Source organism: Glycine soja, chromosome 8 (assembly GCF_004193775.1).
Source record: "Glycine soja cultivar W05 chromosome 8, ASM419377v2, whole genome shotgun sequence".
In the NCBI taxonomy this organism is placed as follows: Eukaryota; Viridiplantae; Streptophyta; class Magnoliopsida; order Fabales; family Fabaceae; genus Glycine; species Glycine soja.
The window spans coordinates 17,409,774-17,428,533 of NC_041009.1; the positions used below are offsets into that span (position 1 = coordinate 17,409,774).

General features: G+C 33.3%; 2 protein-coding genes across 8 annotated transcripts; both read left to right on the top strand.

Annotated features, from left to right (window-relative positions):
* Nucleotides 1-4,317: 4,317 nt before the first annotated feature.
* LOC114422873 (2-methoxy-6-polyprenyl-1,4-benzoquinol methylase, mitochondrial-like) lies at nucleotides 4,318-7,981 on the top strand. Its single transcript, XM_028389423.1, has 8 exons — nucleotides 4,318-4,554; nucleotides 4,628-4,754; nucleotides 4,848-4,909; nucleotides 5,815-5,973; nucleotides 6,084-6,228; nucleotides 6,333-6,404; nucleotides 6,736-6,844; nucleotides 7,676-7,981. Exons 1-8 carry the CDS (start codon nucleotides 4,458-4,460, stop codon nucleotides 7,775-7,777), a joined length of 873 nt encoding a protein of 290 aa, XP_028245224.1. The 5' UTR covers nucleotides 4,318-4,457; the 3' UTR covers nucleotides 7,778-7,981.
* A 551-nt stretch (nucleotides 7,982-8,532) lies between these two features.
* LOC114422469 (dynein regulatory complex subunit 6-like) lies at nucleotides 8,533-17,989 on the top strand. 7 transcript variants are annotated; one of them, XM_028388841.1, is made up of 17 exons: nucleotides 8,572-8,685; nucleotides 8,854-8,926; nucleotides 9,846-10,040; nucleotides 10,128-10,256; nucleotides 10,340-10,547; nucleotides 11,588-11,734; nucleotides 12,253-12,327; nucleotides 12,647-12,718; nucleotides 13,598-13,669; nucleotides 14,314-14,385; nucleotides 14,524-14,595; nucleotides 15,550-15,621; nucleotides 15,874-15,945; nucleotides 16,049-16,192; nucleotides 16,666-16,737; nucleotides 17,046-17,192; nucleotides 17,492-17,989. In XM_028388841.1, the coding sequence occupies exons 3-17, from the start codon at nucleotides 9,846-9,848 to the stop codon at nucleotides 17,674-17,676; spliced, it is 1,734 nt and encodes a 577-aa protein (XP_028244642.1). In that variant the 5' UTR covers nucleotides 8,572-8,685; nucleotides 8,854-8,926; the 3' UTR covers nucleotides 17,677-17,989. The 7 variants fall into 7 exon arrangements, with proteins under 7 accessions (XP_028244636.1, XP_028244637.1, XP_028244638.1 ...); XM_028388838.1 differs by having other exon boundaries at nucleotides 8,854-8,925; nucleotides 9,744-10,040; XM_028388840.1 differs by having other exon boundaries at nucleotides 8,854-8,918; nucleotides 9,744-10,040.
* The last annotated feature ends 771 nt before the right edge of the window (nucleotides 17,990-18,760 follow it).

The following is an 18,760-nucleotide window of genomic DNA, read 5'->3' on the forward strand; positions in this document are numbered from 1 at the left end:
ATAAAACTTATTAAAAACATATCCAGCTCAGAACAAGGTCGTTCAAGTTTACAAAAGAACTCAAGTTAAGCAGCGAAATAAAATAAAGTAAAATAACATCTTCAGAACATCATGCAATTGAAATAAAAACTCATGTCTCAATGTCACATCCTATCAGAGCATTGTGTTCCAATGCCTTTTAGCATGAGGTTCTTTAAAGCCATCCACCTAACCATCTGCTCCCATGAACACAACATTTGAGATCATCACAGGATCCAAACACAAATAACACACAGGGAATGAGTTATCACATTCCTAAATAGGTAGAGATTAACGAAAGCACACACACACACATAATATAAGTATAACAAGCTCAACTTAGCACAATTCGCATCATTTTACCACTTATTGCATAACATTACTTGTCCCAAGGATTTAATCACAATATTACATTTCACACCTTCACATTAATCATTTGTTCAAAACAACACATCTCAACCACAACACACCATCTCACACTCATACAATTCATTACACACCATCACATAACAAGTCACAATGATCATTACATAGGCGTTATGCAACAAATACACTAAGACTCAATCCTATATGCAATGTGGTATCATGTCAGTGAAAAACCTTGTCAGATGCCTAGGAGTACATGATAAGATAGATCACACAATGGTAAGTCAAGTCATTCTCACTAGGTAAAATCATAGAAAAACCAATCATGGTAACCCTGTTTTGCGAGAATGCTTCAACCATGTGTGATCGACACATGCTTAAAGGAACACTCAAATCAGGTGTATTTACCTCCGAGGCCTAGACTCCGAATAGTTCGTCAGGGTCTATCCCTCTTAATTCAGGTCCAACCCAGAAAACATTTTAGCACGCAGACTCTATCTATGAACTGTACAAAACACACGACTCCTTAGTCGAGTTCCCATAGTGGATCCCATTACAATACTCGTTATCCTTAAAGGGTCTTACAATTGTGTGATTACACAGTTCATAGCTCACAACTCAATACATATAATATCTCAATACATATGTATCTCACAATTCATCAGATATTCAATTTATCATTTACATACAATTTCAAACACAATTTCATGATCCCAACATAACAATTTATCAAGCTAATCTAATAAATCTGGTCCAAAATACAAACAAATTATACAAAAATATTTCTCACCACATGGGAAGTAAAACCCCTCAAACAATGTCACATAATCATATCAAAATCAAATGAATCAAAATCATAGGTAAAAAACACCAAAAGCACTTAATTTTGTCAACCAATTCGCATCAGGACATCAATTGGTCCATCAAACACAATAATATCGTAATTATAATCATAAAGGAAGAATTAAAATACAATAAACATTTCAAAATAAACCCCAATTTGATCTTCTAAGGATCCCTACATATAATTTTTCTAACCCCAATTGCGATAAACTCATCTCTTACCTCTAAGCGGACTCATGTGTGTAGTCCAGTAGTGATAGTGGCGTCTCTAGTGATTCCCTAAGATTTCTCAAGCTTTTCTTCTGGTTGCTCTGGTAGGGTTTGCGTTAGAGATAAGGAAAAGGGATTGGAGCCTCAATTTCATTATCTCCGTGCGAGGGGAATTTCTCTCTGTATAGATATTATTTCTTAAATCCCAATGGTGAGACTGTATGGAAATGAGTTCCTAAAGTGGTGTCTAAATTTCACAATGATCCCACGGTTAACAATTTCGAAATTGTAGTTTTACTGGGAGAGGTTTGGGTGTGTATGAGAAAAAGAAAGGGTTTTGGGAGAGGAAGAAAAGAAAACGAATTTAAGAAGAAGAGAGAGCATAAAGACGTATCGTAAATGTAAAAATTGACCTAATATATCTCTATTTATAGCTAGGGTACTCTTAACCTATTACTTATTCTATTTTTCTTTATTTTATTATTTTATAAAAATAAACTTTATTTTACTCTCTATTAAATGAATAAATAAAACACATGTCATCCAACTTTTGAACAATTTTCGTTGTCCGAACATGGACACACACGTGGCGATGGTGCCACTTCATAACAATTCAGGTTTAACTCACGCAACTAATCTGACCTCTTTACGCATCTTGGCCCAGCTACTTGCGCATGCCTAGAGGGCTTATGTATCGTATAATCCATAAACTTGGCACGAGGTCATAAAACACAGGTAGCCGAGGACCACACGAAACTCTATCATTCATCATGAATTCAGAACTTGGGGGCTTATGTACCGTATGACCCATAAAATCGGCATGAGGTTGGCACGTGATGTTTCTTATAACCTAACTAACCATGCAATCCATGAAGTCGACACGACACATAGAGGGGCGGTTGGCCAATGTGACTCCGAGGATGACGCAACCTCCTCAACATTGAAAGTGTATATATAAATCATAGGAGATACCGTCAGGTACGTTTTTCTCATTCCAGTTATAGACATATAAACATCTCAGAGCACCACTGACTTGCTCGACAGAGTTCCTTTTGCAAGTACCTCCCCCCACTTCAACATCGAAGATTCCACTAAGAAAAAGAGAACCAAACAGCTCGATCAGACCTCGTCGGAACTCAACAGGAACAAAGAGTATTTTGGATAGAGTCATTGTTGAATCAGATTCCTTGCTTGTAGTGGAGATTATTAATGAAGGGTGCAACTCCAACCATTCTAGCTCTCCGATTGCAATGAATGTTATTGAACTCCTTAAGGAAGGTAGTGTGGTCACTTGTAGCCATATCTTTAGAGAAGTGAATAATGTGTCAAATAGTCTTGCCAGTTGAGGGTGTCATCGTTTTTAAGGATCCTCCCTAGTGGATCTTTACTTCTCTTTTGGAAAATATTTATGCTAGTCCTTTGTTTCGGGGTGTATAATTTGGGCTTCTAGTCCCATATAAATACCAAAAAAAAATTATTACGTCTTTAAACCTAGATAGTTAAGTCATGAGTGTACATTGTATGGTTGGAGTACAAAATTTTGAGTTTAATGGTCATGCACTTATAGTGTTAAACACTTTTACATTGTCGTCCAATCGTAATTTGTCATCAATATGACTTTTAAAATAATTATCATAGAAGTCAATAAACTTATCATACATGATGCGTTGTGATGGGATGACAATGTAAAACTTTTTACATTATCAATGTATAATCTTTTTTCTCCAAAATATTTACTTATTTTTGTTTATGGTTAATTTTTGTATAAAAAATATTATTGGCCATCTTTAGTAGAGTTTCACTTCCCAAATATATATTTTTTCCATTAATAAAGTTTGAAACTTAGACATTATTGAAAAATCTAAGTTTAGTTTTACTAAAACCAACTACTCGATCAATTAATGTTTTGAGTAAAAATATAAATGCAAGTGACATCTAAATTAGATTTTCCAGGTTTACTTAAGATAAGTTCACATCTAATTCTATAATTGTCGATCAATTAATGTTTAAATTAAAATGTAGAGATTTATTTTGCTTTAGTAAAGACACTTCAATTATCTTTTAACTTTTTTTAGTAGTTGAAAAACTCATTTGGTTGTTCGGTAAACAATTTATTTTTGTAGTTTCTAACGTTTTTTGACATGTTACTTGAAGTAACGTTCTTTAAAATGTTAGCTTCCAACTTTTTATATGTTCTTTCACTTTTATCCTTGATATATTTATTCATTTTTCTTGTCACTTTTTTAAATAAGTCATGATTTTTTGTTATTTTATACTTTTGAGCTACTTTAATAGTTAGTTTTACTACACATTTCTAATTTGATAAGCTATTTTCAGCTTCTAACTACCAACTTATTTTTCAGCTTCCAACTAACTTTTGAGTTTCTAGTTAGTTTTGTGTGTGAAATGAAAAATTTCTTCCTATGAGGAGTAAAATTAAAAATATTTATGAAGATCAAATTAACACAATTTTAATGTTGGTATAGATTAATTCATAAATATTATTTTCTAATAAAGAGAAAAGAATGAATTTATTTATTTATTTATCTATAACCATTATAAAGGAAATATCTCCATTTGGTTTGTCTTTCTTTATGATATTTTTATCCTTAAGTATTATAAATTATTACAACATTTTATTTTAACTTCCAACAACAATTATACCTTTCAAAATAAGTTACACATAAAGCTTTCAAGTTTAGACACACACATAGTGTCTTTTTTGCACTAATATATATAGAAAAACGAAAAATGCTATTTTGTTTTTCTTTATCCTATGGACTTCAGCATCGTGGGTGTTTTTGTCCTTGACCGAGACGTGGGCTGGCCCATATTGATGGAGCAATGGCCAAGCCCAATAGTGAGCCTGAGGCGACGGTTCTGGCGGTTGCCCTCGTCTCAGCCTCGCGTGATGTTTCCTTGCTCTTTCATCTTTTCCTCTTTCTCTATGCAAATAACCGATTGATCAATCGAATTTTTTTGTGATTCAATTTCGCTGTTTTTTCTCGGCGCGAGAAATCATGGCTTTGGGAACGGTGACTCGACGGTTGGGGAATAAACTCTTGCCGGCGTTATCTCCTTCTCCCAGGCTTCTACATTCTCACGCCACCAGTTTCGGTTCGTTTCCACTCTCCGCATTCAAATTTCAATTCACAATTAAAAAATAATTGACATTATGACATAATTTCAGGGTTCAAACAAGTAAACGAAGAAGAAAAGGCTCGCATGGTTGGTGACGTATTCACGAGCGTTGCTTCAAGCTACGATCTCATGAATGACCTAATGAGTGCTGGTTTGCATAGATTGTGGAAGGATAGGTTACAGCATTACATTCTCATTTCTTCAATTGTTTCAATCTTGTTGCTATTGCTGTTGGACTTTGCTTAAATCTGTGATTATTTTCTGCTCAGGTTAGTTTCCAAGCTGAATCCGTTTCCTGGAATGAAGCATCTTGATGTGGCTGGTGGAACAGGTCTGTTTCATTGTCACTATGTTTTATACTGTGTCTTCTGTGTAGTAGATTTTAGAAGATTGCAATGCGAGTTAAATTGATGCAGTCTGGCAAAATATGTTAAGGCCCTGTTTGGATAAGCTTCTTCATGGGCATTTATAGAAGAAGGAAAAATGAAATAAGCCTCTCCTATAAGCTAATTTTAGCTTGTATATAAGTTAAAATCAGCTTATGCATAAGTTAAAAAGTTGATTTTAACTTGTGCATAAGCTTTTTTTAGTTTATGGAAGAAACTTATTTCATTTTTCCATCCTTTTTTTTTTTTGTAAGTGGTTATGGAAAAGCTTATCTAAACATGGTCTTTGTGCCTTGAAGAAATTATGGAATTGTGGATTTGGTTAGAGGGTGATGTTTTAGTTCAGGAGCTACTTGACGAAACAAATTGTCTGCCCGTTCCAATTTTGCTGATTCATCTAGCTATATTTTTCATAAAAACTTTTAATTTGGAGCAAATTGTTCCGCTTTTGAAGGCCTAATGGTCTGTGTCTAATGTTCTTGTTGTTGCATGTCTGAGTACTAAGAGCACAAGAAGTAGTTGTTTCTTTAAGATTTAATTTTTGGGTTATGTTATTGTTGAGCAATTTGTTTCTGGGCTATAGAAGTAATAAAGTAAATATAGTTTGAACAATATTTAGGCATCATCATGTTCATAGGCTGTAGAAGTCAACTTGTTCAAAAGTAAGTTGTATGACTTCATATACAATTAACTTTATTTTAAGGAATATTGTTGTAAGATGTATTTGTTGTATTTATTTAATATAAAGTTTGCTTCTCCTCAGTAATGTTCCTGGAATTGAAGTGATGCTGCTGATGCTGCATGGGGTTTAAGGGTTTTTGTATCAAGCTTAAAGTTTTTTATTTTACAGGGGATGTTGCTTTTAGAATCTTGGAGAACATACACAAAGTTAAGCTGAGAGGACTTCGAGGTGCTTTTCAAGATACTTTAGAGGCAGAAACTCAGATATATGTATGTGACATTAACCCTAAGATGTTAAATGTTGGCAAACAGCGGGCCTCAGAGAAGGGTAAATGAGAATGTCTTAAACTGTCAACAATTTTTCAATCTTTCATATAGAATTTTGGTTTAATATATCTTCATTTGCAAAGAATGAATATTTTCTGCTTATTATAATAGGTTTTGGAGAAGATGGTTCCCTTGTATGGGTGGAGGGAAATGCTGAAAGCTTGAGTTTCCAAAATGATTCAATGGATGGTTATACTATTGCATTCGGGATTAGAAATGTTACACACATAGAGAAAGTACTCAGTGAAGCTCATAGGTATTTGCACTTTTTCAAGAGATTACTATAAGCTGATGGCAATCAATTAAAATGTGTGATGAATCATTGTTATATTTATTAGTATTTCTTATTTTCTTGAACAGGGTATTGAAACCAGGAGGCAGGTTCCTTTGCCTTGAACTGAGTCATGTTGGTATTCCTATATTTAAAGATTTGTAAGTATCATTTGCTTTATTATGCAAGAATGATGAGTATTGGTGGTTGAGATTTGATAAGGAAGATGGGGAATAATGATATGCATTCTAATCAGTTATCACATTTCAGAAAGAAAATACAACTAAAATACCCTTTAATTTACATACAACAATGGAATTCTGAGATAGTCATGAATAGATGATAGGATGAAGAGATACCCTTGAAAATACAGGCATTCCTTGCCAACCAAATCTACCCAAACCACAGAAACTGTCAACTGCCATAGAATCATGGCCTCCTTTAATACTTGAATTCAACTTTCAGTTTAATGTTACTCATCTTCTCTTGCAGGTATGACTATTATTCTTTCTCAGTTATTCCATACATGGGTGAGCTGGTTGCTGGTGACCGGCAATCCTATCAGTACTTAGTTGAGAGTATCCGGCGTTTCCCCTCACAGGTTATCACACTTTCCATCTATTGATAGCTGTCCATATTTTTTGCTCAATGAGAAGGGCTGGTAGGGCTTGCATTTGTGAATGGAACTATAGATGCTTCTCAAGATGGTTGTTTACTGCTTATTGTCAACCCCCTCAAGTATGTTAGTGAAAGATTTGAACTAAGTTTTGAGTGAGAAAGATGTGTCCTAGGCTAATCGGCTGATGGTGACCATCTCCTATCTTATTTATGATCCAATTGTAACCCAAGATAGCATGCAATTAGAGAGGCTTTGCTTACTAACGTGTTGTTTATCTCTCTTCAGTCTCCTATATTCAACCTAATGAGGAAGGATATTTGATTTGGTAGGAGTTTTTTTTTATTGGCAAATATTAATGGTTAGAATGTTAGTTTTGTTAGCCGGAAGGATATTTGGGTGGACATTTGGTAGGAGTAGCTACTATCTTTTCATTTTAAGAAAAGATATATAGTAATTGACTGCAAGTCTACAATATAGCATGAACAGAAAAACACTCGATTTTAGGCCCACGCTTTATCCTGTTAATTATGAGGCCAAGTAAAACATTAAATATAAAAAAATAGTAAAAAAATTATTACTAATTTAATATTTTAGTTTTACTCAGGCAATTTCTTCTTTTCTCTACTTTTGTGTAGTTTTTATTTAATATATTTATAAATGATGAAAAATTTGCTTACATATGTTTCTTTACTTGGCATCATAAGAATTGTAAATTGTGCAGAAACTTCTATAGTAGGAATTCGGATTTGAAGGAAGTCTGCTTCTGAGTTATCTTACTGTGTTGACTAATCTATTGTAATTGATGGACTGCAGGAAAAATTTGCATCGATGATTGCGGATGCAGGGTTCCAGAAAGTAGAGTATGAGAATCTAGTTGGGGGAGTGGTTGCTATCCATTCAGGGTTAAAAATCTGATATATTTTTTAACTTTCCTCTCGATTATTATTATGTCTAATAATTCATGCATTTTTTCTCCACCGTCTATAAGCATGGAGACTGAAGATCAAATGTAATGTTATTAGAATTCATAGAGAAGATTTGAGTTGTCAGAATGTGTACTGTAATTTCGATAGTATGGCATCTGCAATTTTTTTACAGGGACTCAAGTTTTTCTTGAAACATGTATATACGCCTATCATACAAAGAGTAAACACATTTAATTTTTTTTGCCAAAAAAATAAATAGTTTTATACCTAAGTTGATTTCGTCGTTTACATTGTCAAATGATCAAACAGTTTGTTTTTCCCTTTCAAAGAAACTTATTATACATTTAATAACCATTTTGAATGTCGTCGTTTTGAACGAATGAAGGAACTAGTCCATTTTGAATATCAATGACTCAAAGGTTTTAGTATTGTTTTAAGAGAATCCCGTCAATTTTACAATTTGAATTGTGTTGGATAGATTCGTGCAATAGCGTAAAGGAGATATAGTAAAGTAAGGTGGAAGTAGAAACATGTAAGTGATGCCATGATTGTTAATTAATTTAATAAACCGACGCATACATAAATCAAGACATAAAGCAATTAGCATAATTGCGTGCACAAAGTTCGCAAGGCAACCGAGTGGGCCCCACCTGCTCTTCCAAATGGATAAAGTCAAGAGAATCCCTCAATCCCTTCCGTACCCTTTTAAATCCGCACCTACCATATTCGCCACGTGCCTTCCGATGGCTGGTTCGGACCGAGGTTCGGTTACGAGCCATGTCCCCACCCACCACTCTTTTTCTTGCACTCACTCCCAAGTTTTCAAGTTCACCTGCAACAGCAACACGAGAGCCACTCAGTGATCGCTTCTCTTCTTCTTCATCTTACTGTGTCAGGGTACGGTTACTTCCTCTCTATTTTCTTCTCCGTTTTGTTTTTTTCGTTGCAAACTCTGGCTCTGCTATTTCGTTTCACAATTCCCGCAATCGTCTTTCGTTCTGTTTTTTTTTTCCTTTCTGAAAACCTTCTTTGATGAAAATTCGTGGATTTTGGTGTTCTCTGCAGTTCGATCATCGTTTGGAACTTGTTACTATGCACCGTTTGTGTTCTCTGCAGTTCGATCATCGCTCGTAACTAGTTACTGACTTACTGTGCCGTTGTTTCCTTTTATAAATTACTATAATTTAACTACGTATGTTTTAGTTGTAGTGTATTTTTATTTTTATATTATTAATATATTAGTTCTAGTATTTTAGTGTATTTTATATCTATGCCGTTGTTTCATTCTTTCTATTATTACTACTATGCCGTTCTTATTATTATTATTTGACTGCAATTTTTTTAGTGTTCTGAATTTGTGTATTTTTATAAGGATGAATCCGTTTTTCGTTTGATTTTGCATATAGATGTCTTTTCTTTTTTGGCGCAGAGTGAGTACTGAGTGTATTATAGTTTTTCCTGCTGTTGTTTTTATTGTTTAATTGCTGTAATTTTTATTTGTCGTGTTTTGAAGTTGTGTATTTTATAAGGATGAATCCGTTTTGCAAATAGATGTCCTTTTCGTTTTTGGCGCACAGTGAGTACTGAGTGTATTATACTTTTTCCTGTTATTTGTCAAGTTGATGCATGTATGCTATGTTAGGCTTATGCATTGGTTCATATGCATTTGACCTTTTGCATCATGTGGTGGTAGTTATATATGTTAATAGAAATATGTTGTGCAGTATTGCTTAAGCCAAAGACGGTAAGTGCTGAGTATGGTGTGGTTGCTTATATATTTTCTAGGTGATTTGGCAGTTTTGGTCTTTAGCTTTTAGATGTTGATGTTGTAAATAGAACTGTTAATGAATTTAAGAGAAGCCAACTCCTGAATGGTCAAGTCTACTGAAATCACGTATTAAAAAAAAGTCTGCTGAAATTTTATTAAGCTATACTCTTCGGTGTGTTTTTAACAGGGTGAAGTTGGTTGCATATGTTCGTATTTGGCTATTGAATGAATTGCACTAGTGTTCTGCTGCAAATTTTTTGACATATATTGGTGACGGGATATTTTCTAGATGGGGGGAGCATGTTCTAGGAAGCAAGAGTGGGATAACGAAGATAGTCTTATCAGAGGACTACCACGAAGATATTGCAAATGCGGAAGTTTGAAATGGTGGACATCCTCTTTTTCTTATCCATCTGTAGATTTTCACCTACGAAAAGGAGAATGTCCGTCACTGTTGGACTTATGCATACAGAAAATAAACGAGGTATTTTTTTTAACAAAAAAAATGCTACATTTACTCTGTCCATACCCTTTTTATTTTGATCTAATCACTGCAATCTTTATCCAACAGGATATTGATAAATATAACACATTTTCTATGCTACCACGAGATATAAGTCAGCTAATTTTCAATAATTTGGTTTACTCCCGATGTCTAACCAGTGCTTCCCTTGAAGCTTTTCGAGATTGTGCTCTCCAGGTAAATCATTTTAAATCAATTACGAACCTAGCTAATTGTGTTCTTGATATAGTTTAAGAGTTTTTATCTCTTTTTTTTCACAGGATCTTTACTTGGGAGAATATGATGGTGTTAATGATAATTGGATGGGCGTCATCTCATCCCAGGGTTCATCTTTACTTTCTGTGGATCTTTCTGGGTCTGATGTCACTGATTTAGGGCTGACATACCTTAAAGATTGTGAAAGTCTCATTTCCTTAAATCTAAATTACTGTGACCAAATTTCAGATCGTGGACTAGAGTGTATCAATGGTATTCTTTCTTTTCTTGTATTTGTATAGTTGTTATGGAATCACACTCAATGCATTTGCAGTTATTCATTTATTTCCCATATTTGCACTTGGATGTTAGTCCTTTGGCATCTTTTTTTATATTTTATTCATCTTAAAAAAAAGGAATAAAAATATCCTAATTATATATCTTGGTTAAACCGTGTCTATTCATTAGTGTGGAAATGGGTTACATATTCCCTTATTTTTAATTCTAGGTGATAACTTATTAAAAGTTAGCCTTGCATACTCATAATTACCCATAGTTATATCTTTTCATAGTTATGTCTTTTCTTGAAAAATTTAATAAGGGAATTCTTGGTAAATGATTTTCAATTTTAGAACATTGATCCTTCAAGTGATCAGTTAAATGAATAAGTGTTTACTCATTAATTATATTTGAATATCATAAACCACTTGTGGTCGATAATTCCCCAAATTGGAAATATTTTACCAAGAATTCCCAATGTAGTTTTCTCTATTTTTTTTTTTTTGTCAAATTTATTTCCTATTGGCACACCTATTTCTAATTTGCTCAAGTTAATATTGAAAAATATGCAAATGGAAATCTTATACTTATCATCGGCATGCTATGACATTTAGATTTATTCTATTTTTAGTGTAGTATTATGCATTTTAATATATAATGTTTGAAGAATGAAATCTTGTAAAGGGCAAGTGACATGATTATTTTCCCGCCATAGAGGTTTCTTGCAAATAATGGAAATGTTTTCAACACCCACCTATCAGTTAATCCAATTTGACATAATGAATTCTGCATAGTGAAGATGAAGTGGTTTTTATGCATTTCAGATGTAATATATTATTTATTATTTATCAGTATTTTTGTTTACCTCTGTCATCTGCCTTAGCCTTTTTTGTTACATAACATTTTCCTACTTTTCCTCATCTAGGTGTCTTCCATACAGTGTTGATATTCATGTGAAATTACTTATGTGTAGAACCTTTGCCCATAAGATGCTTTTACTGAAGGTTTACAACAACTGTAATAAAATATTCCAGGTCTGTCAAACTTGACAAGTTTGAGTTTCAGAAGAAATGATTCAATTTCTGCTCAAGGAATGAGTGCCTTTTCCGGTCTTGTTAACTTGGTCAAGTTGGATTTGGAGAGATGTCCCGGGATTCATGGAGGCCTTGTTCATCTTCGAGGTTGGTTCTTGGATGTAATTTTTGTGTGAAAGTAAAGCTTTACGAACCTAGTTATTATAAAACATTTAAAAAGTGTTTGAATTCTCTTGCTGCTAAACTTATTTATTTCGTAAGGCAGCATATATATGTATATATATATCCCATGATGCTGTATTATTGTCTAATGTCTATCATAGTTGTTAGTTGTTTCAACTTACAATTGACATTGTGCTGCCAATGAAGTGGAATGCAATTTACAAAACACCAAGTGGAGTAATATTTGGGCTACCTTCTGCCTTCATACTTGCTAAGTGCTATGGATAGCTAAAATAAGGAATAAATAACTGACTACACTTTTTCCTAATATTACTTGTTTTTCATTTACAATTATGTAACTAAGCAGCTATCACATAAGAGAACAATACAAGGTTGAAGGAATTCTATTACAGCATGTGATACTGTAGCATGAACACTTGAACAGCAAAACAAACTTGGTTTCCATGTAACTTCTGTCCGATGATCTGATCCATATTTTCCAGGTTTGACCAAGTTGGAATCTCTCAATTTGAAGTGGTGTAACTGCATAAAAGATTATGATATGAAACCTCTTTCAGGTTTGTTGCATCTGGCTTTCCTTTTTAGCACAGTAGCTGAAACTTTTGCCCAAAATTGATTGTCTAGACTTTATGCAATTATTGTGTTTTCTACTACAGAGTAGTTCTTACACATATTCCACCTAAGTTTATTTACCTTGAGTGGAATGGTTTAATATCTCTTGAAAAGAACACTTTGCAACAGTTGTATTTGACAACATATAATTGTTATGTGCCTTTGTGTTTATACTTTATAGAAGTAATCATTTCCATCTTATTAGCCATATGGTTCAAAGTTCAATAACCAATAGTACAATTATCTAATTCAATTTACTTCCAGAGCTTGCAAGCCTGAAAAGTCTAGAGATTTCTTCCAGTGACGTCACTGATTTTGGCATCAGTTTTCTAAAAGGTATCGTGCCACTGCCTTTCCGTTTATTATTGTAACATTTCAGAGCAATAGGGGTTATATGATTATCTTATTCCTGGTACTCTTGCATGTTTTTGTATTCTAATATTTCTCTGTAGTCTGTAAAAATTTGTGTTATTGATATTTTTCTCTTGGGATAGTGAAACTTGAAAGTGAGGTTCAACCTAGCTTTTCATCTTTCTCGAAGTATTTAAATGTGTCTATTCTGTCTGTCTATGCATGTTCTGTGTGAAGATGCAATGGATGATTGTTGTTTTGTGGTGGCTTCTACATTTGTATGTAACAAGATGATTTTATTCAACTAAGTTATCAATAAAAGCTTTACAGGACTGTATAGTGCCGTACGCAAATATCAACTATTAATTTTTATGGAGTTGATGTTTTTTTTTTGAAGATCAATTTAGTTCTCTCTCTTAATTTCAGTTAGATACTCAATTCTAATTTGTGCTTCAATTTTTAAATTAACTTCGTACCCCATTGCCCAGAGGCTCTTCGCTATGCGAAGGTATGGGGGAGGGATATTGTACGCAGCCTTACCCTTGCATATGCAAAGAGGCTGTTTCCGGAATGTAGACTCTAATTTTGTATTTAAATGTAGACTCTAATTTTGTATTAGCCAGAATGCTGATTTAAAAATCCTTTCATAGAAAATCTGCCTTTTTATGATGTAATAATTTGTCAATTATCCTTCTAAAGTTGGTCTTTGTTAAGTTGGTTAAATAGAGAAGTTGTACAGTTGAGTGTACATCCCAGTGCCAATGTATGGGTGCCCCAGCTTACCAGTTAAAAGGAAATTTCAAATTTCGTCATTTCATATTCATCTGTCTCATTAATTTTCAACATTGTCTTGGTTCATTCCAGGGTTACAGAAGCTTGCCCTTTTAAATTTGGAAGGGTGCCTTGTAACAGCTGCATGCTTGGATTCTCTTGCAGGTTGAATTCCTTGATAGACTTTTATGCTTGTTAGAACCGAGTCAACTAACTGTTTGCTAGGATATACTCTCTTGTTATTGCGTTAATGTCTTATTGGCTCATTAATGCTTTAATCCTGCTCTTCTTCTATTTAAACGGATGAATGCTTAAAGATTGAAGCTGAAACATTGTGTGTTTTATTCGGATGCCTTGGGCATACCACTGCAAGCAGATTTTGATTTGAGCAGGGAAGACTACTAATTGTGAAACTTTAGAAAGAAAAACTTGGGGTGTGGAATGTGATTCCATTTATTTAAACTTAGTTTTCTCAGATGGGAGAGTATTTGGTCCAAACTTTAGTACCTTTACACTGAAGGAACACGTTTTTTGTTTCTAATAGCGTTAATACAGTATTCACATTTTTGGTTGTTCAGCAGCTTTGAGGTTCTAATATTTTGCATGTCTGCTTGACTCAATTAAACAGAAAAGGTTTCAGCTGAACATGCATATTTTTGAACCAGCTGCTATTAGTTTTATTATTATCAGTGAACTTTGTTGAATGTGAAAAGTGTAACTTCATCATGTCTTTCTAGTGTATAATATGACTTAATGAACCTGAAATGTGCATTCAAGTTTTGATTTGATGTTGTTATGTTTTGTGCCAGAGCTTCCTGCACTGTCAAACTTGAATCTTAATAGATGCCTTCTCTCTGACAATGGGTGCAAAAAATTTTCACGTAAGTTGTTAAGAATTGTATAGCTACTTCTCTCAGGCTGTAATTATATATTTTATAGTAAGCTTGTTGGGTTGTAATTTTTAACACCATAAGAAATTATTGGGGGCATTACATTTGTCTCATTACCTTTTTTTACAGGACTCGAAAATTTGAAAGTATTAAACTTGGGATTTAATGTCATAACAGATGCATGTTTAGTTCACTTGAAAGGTGATTTCAAATCTCTTGCTCTCTTTATTTTCCTATTCTTCCTGAACTACTGTGGAGGTACAAGCCATCTTTTAACTTTTTTAAGCGGACACTTGTATTTGTTTTGTCTAATGGAATTCTTAGTTGCCACGAATGCAAGATGTGGAATCAAGAATTTAATGCCAAATGCCCCAGAAAAAAAAAACATTAAGATTGTTGTCCCCAGTTAAGTGGCAGTCCAAGTCTGCTCTGTCATCCATTAATTAAATTATAGATTAGAAATGGACAGAATCTAACTCATTTCCACTCCAAAAGCTAGCTCAAAGGGATTGCTTGAATCTTGTAAGGAGTATTTTGGTCATATTCCTAGCCAATGTGAGATATCTTAACATACCATCACACGTCCAAGATTGGACATTTGGAGCTTGAAGTTTGCAAGACTAAACATTTGTGGGCTGCCCAACATCAAGACTGAATGAACTCTGAAATAATATCACCATCCCAATAATCAAAGCTACATAATTTGTTGTAGATATTGCCATTCTTGTGGGCCTCAATTATACCTTTTTAAATTGGTTTGATGATGTGATACTGCTGACTTGGAAATTTCATCATTTGAGGCAATAATGTTGTCACAATTTTTGGGGATATGTACTGTTGCTTTAATGTGTTGACACTTTGTAACAAGACTACCTTTCTGGCAATGATATAGAATGGTTAATCCCTAGTTCATCAAATATTACCATCTTGGGGAGTTTCACTTTCAATATTATAATCTTGCAATTATTTTTCTTGATATAACTTTAACTTGATTTGTACACGCTAACATTATATTAACACGTGTGTGCAGAATAGTCTTATATTATTAACAGATATAACAGAAAAATATAAAGCATGTTAGGACAGAAAAAAGATATGTATTATATATGAAAGAAAATGATTGTATCTAACAATGTGATGTATGTTTTCAAGCAGGATTGACAAAGTTGGAGAGCTTGAACCTTGATTCTTGTAAGATTGGTGATGAAGGATTGGTCAATTTGGCTGGTAGATGCTTGAATTCCTCCTTTTTCCTTGTTTCTTTTTTTATGCCTTCCTGGATGAAATTGTTGCCTAAAAGTTTTAGCGAAAGAAAATGAGAAAAATAACTTGGCACATTAATCTACTTGGCATAATTGTTTGTAAATGATTTATTTGAAGGATGATTGCGTTCCATGTGATTTTCCATTGGAAGTGCACATTTCTATCTTGAGTGAATGTGACAATGTGTGATTCACATTTTCTTCCCAATGCTTTTAGGCCATAAACAATTGAACTGCTTGGAATTGTCGGATACAGAAGTTGGAAGCAATGGGCTACACCATTTATCAGGTTTGATATGCCAGTTCCTTACAAGTTTCAATGTTTGTATGCTTTTTGGTTTAACCTCTCCTTGTACTTCAATGTTAAACGAGTTTTATTCTATTTCTTGTAGGGTTGTCTAGTCTGCAGAAAATAAATCTGTCTTTTACCATGATTAGTGATAGTAGTTTAAGGAAATTGTGCGGACTCTCATCTCTGAAGTCACTTAATTTGGATGCTTACCAAATTACTGATGCTGGGCTGGCAAACCTTACAAGTACGTGTTTCTATGAAAAATTAGAATTCAAAGAATGTCTTGTTTATTTCTGTAGAGTTTTGTACATGAGCTCTAATCCTGTTCAATCCAATTGATTTCATAGTATATTTTTTATACTAAGGTTTTGGGATATGAATTTAATTTATATGCACCGTCCAATGTAATTTTTTTACCCATGCATCCAATAAGAATTCACCCTATCACCACATCATCCTATTCTTTAATAATATGGTGGTGGAGTGAATTCCTATTAAATGTCTGTAAAATAATTTACACTGACCGTGATATAAATAAACTCTTGAAATATATTACCGTTAATTCAAACTAGTCTTTCCTTGAGTTGGTCATACCTTTACTTTCCCAAAACACAAATTTCGTTACTCTTATTTTAAGCTTAAACTATTCTGGCTATTTGTTTTTTAAGCCTAAAGCTTAAATTTGCAGCATGCATAATTTTAAATTTGCCGATGCAGGTTTGACTGGCCTCACTGACCTGGATTTGTTTGGTGCACGAATCACAGATTTTGGGACAAACTATTTGAAAAGTATGTAGTGTATCTCTGAATGTTAACTTCCAACATGATTATTTGTGGATATTTGTTTACCTTATTCCAACAATATGGTTTTCTCATTTTTTTGGCATTTTGTTTTTGCTTCGTATTTTTATATAACAAATAGATGTCTTGTCTTTACTGTTACAGTTAAATTACATGAGCTTAATTTTATATGAAATGTAATTGGAAAATGCTTGTCTCATAATTTGCGATCCTTAGTTTACAGGAAACATTATTCTGTCCCATATCAGTTATAAGTTGAATTCATTGGTTTGCTTACTCTGTTTATGGTGAAACAGAATTTAAGAACCTGAGGTCCTTGGAAATATGCGGTGGAGGATTGACTGATACTGGTGTGAAAAATATTAAAGAGCTTTCTTCTCTAGTGTGCTTAAATTTATCACAAAACAGCAACCTTACAGACAAAACCCTGGAGTTAATTTCTGGTACTTCTGACTTCTTTTTTTGTGAAGTGATCTCATTTTGTTTGCTTTGTTTTATTTCCTCTTGACCAAGTTGAAAACATAAATAGTCACATGAAAATATACAAACGAGTAGTGTTGGGATTGCTGGATGGTTTACATTTCTGATTCTTAATGAAAAGCGGGGCTATTTATGTTTTTGCTGGTTTTTTTCCTTGCATAAAGTTTGGTATTTATTCCATTGTGTGTATAGTCGTGAAAGTTAGGTGATTGTAGTTATTAGCTATATGTCCGTGATCACATGTTTATGCTCGTGATTTCAGGGCTTACTGGGTTGGTTTCTTTGAATGTTTCAAATTCTCGTATCACTAATGCTGGACTGCAGCATTTGAAGACACTGAAGAACTTGAGATCTCTGACATTGGAGTCCTGTAAGGTGACAGCAAATGACATCAAGAAACTGAAATCAATGTACCTCCCAAATTTGGTAAGCTTTCGGCCTGGGTAGTTATTGCGGTATTCTGATATGTGTATATGTATATATTATTATACTTATATATGTCAGTGGTACTGAAGTCGTATCTTAGAGAAGAATGGAAAGACAACCTCAAATTGTACATAGGCTATAATAATGACTTTATGGAAGGTGTAATTCTGCTTGTGCTGCGAAGTTTTGTTGTTTTATTGTAAATGTATATGTATATGATATGACGAAAAAGAATGATGCAGGGACGTGTTTTCTACGCCTTTAGTATTTAAGGTGAAAAATGGGCGAATAAACCTTTTATCAGCAGATGTTAATAGATTAATATTTCACTTTTCTTGTTTGCCACGTTTGAAAAATCAAGTGCTTCGTACTCGATGATATAAAAATGTTTATAATTGTTTAATGGTTAAATGTTTTTTTATTGATGTAAAATCTGTAAATTTTGATTTAGGTCTTTATTAAAAAAGTTGTATTTTTTTTATATAAAAAAAATTAAAATCATTTTTTATCTTTATTGTTATATGAAATCGGTTAATTGTTTATGACTTAGGGAAGGTCAGTAACTATCTTTCGATGATATTAATAATTAATAATGCCTACGGGATATCATGCCAATCTGTGATGTTCAAAAACTTAAGTTTTAAAATAAATATTATTTATTTGTCTTAAAATTATTAGATTAAATTCATTTAATGATAATATATATTTAAAAAGCCATGTCTTATAAAATTAGCAACTAACTTTATATGATAAAGTAATAATCTCGGTCACTCATGAAAAAATAATGGTCAATATTTCATGCTACATAATAAATAATACATATGACGTTTTAGAATATTAAGCGTTGATTTTCTTGTTAATTACTTAATCTTTTAAAGTGAGGCTCACTTTATAAATGTGTTCTCTAAAGTAACTGGCAACTCACTTTAGACGATAAAATAAACAATCTAAGTCATTAACAAGAAAAATACCAATCAATTTTTCATGGATATACATAACAAGTTATAGATGTATTAGAATATTAAGAGTGAGTTTTCTCATTAACAAATTAAATTTGTTTATTTTATTCGCTAGAATGAGTTATAGGCTTTATAGGAGTAAAATC

Bases quoted from the DNA above. Each gene is read 5' to 3' on its own strand.
- LOC114422469 (XM_028388835.1), top strand. From the start codon at position 8,566: ATGTCCCCACCCACCACTCTTTTTCTTGCACTCACTCCCAAGTTTTCA. The intron at 14,596-15,549 runs GTGATTTCAAAT...GTTTTCAAGCAG, and splicing joins ATGTTTAGTTCACTTGAAAG to GATTGACAAAGTTGGAGAGC. The intron at 15,622-15,873 runs GTAGATGCTTGA...CAATGCTTTTAG, and splicing joins AGGATTGGTCAATTTGGCTG to GCCATAAACAATTGAACTGC.
- LOC114422873 (XM_028389423.1), top strand. From the start codon at position 4,458: ATGGCTTTGGGAACGGTGACTCGACGGTTGGGGAATAAACTCTTGCCG. The intron at 4,910-5,814 runs GTCTGTTTCATT...TTTATTTTACAG, and splicing joins TGATGTGGCTGGTGGAACAG to GGGATGTTGCTTTTAGAATC. The intron at 6,229-6,332 runs GTATTTGCACTT...TTTCTTGAACAG, and splicing joins GTACTCAGTGAAGCTCATAG to GGTATTGAAACCAGGAGGCA.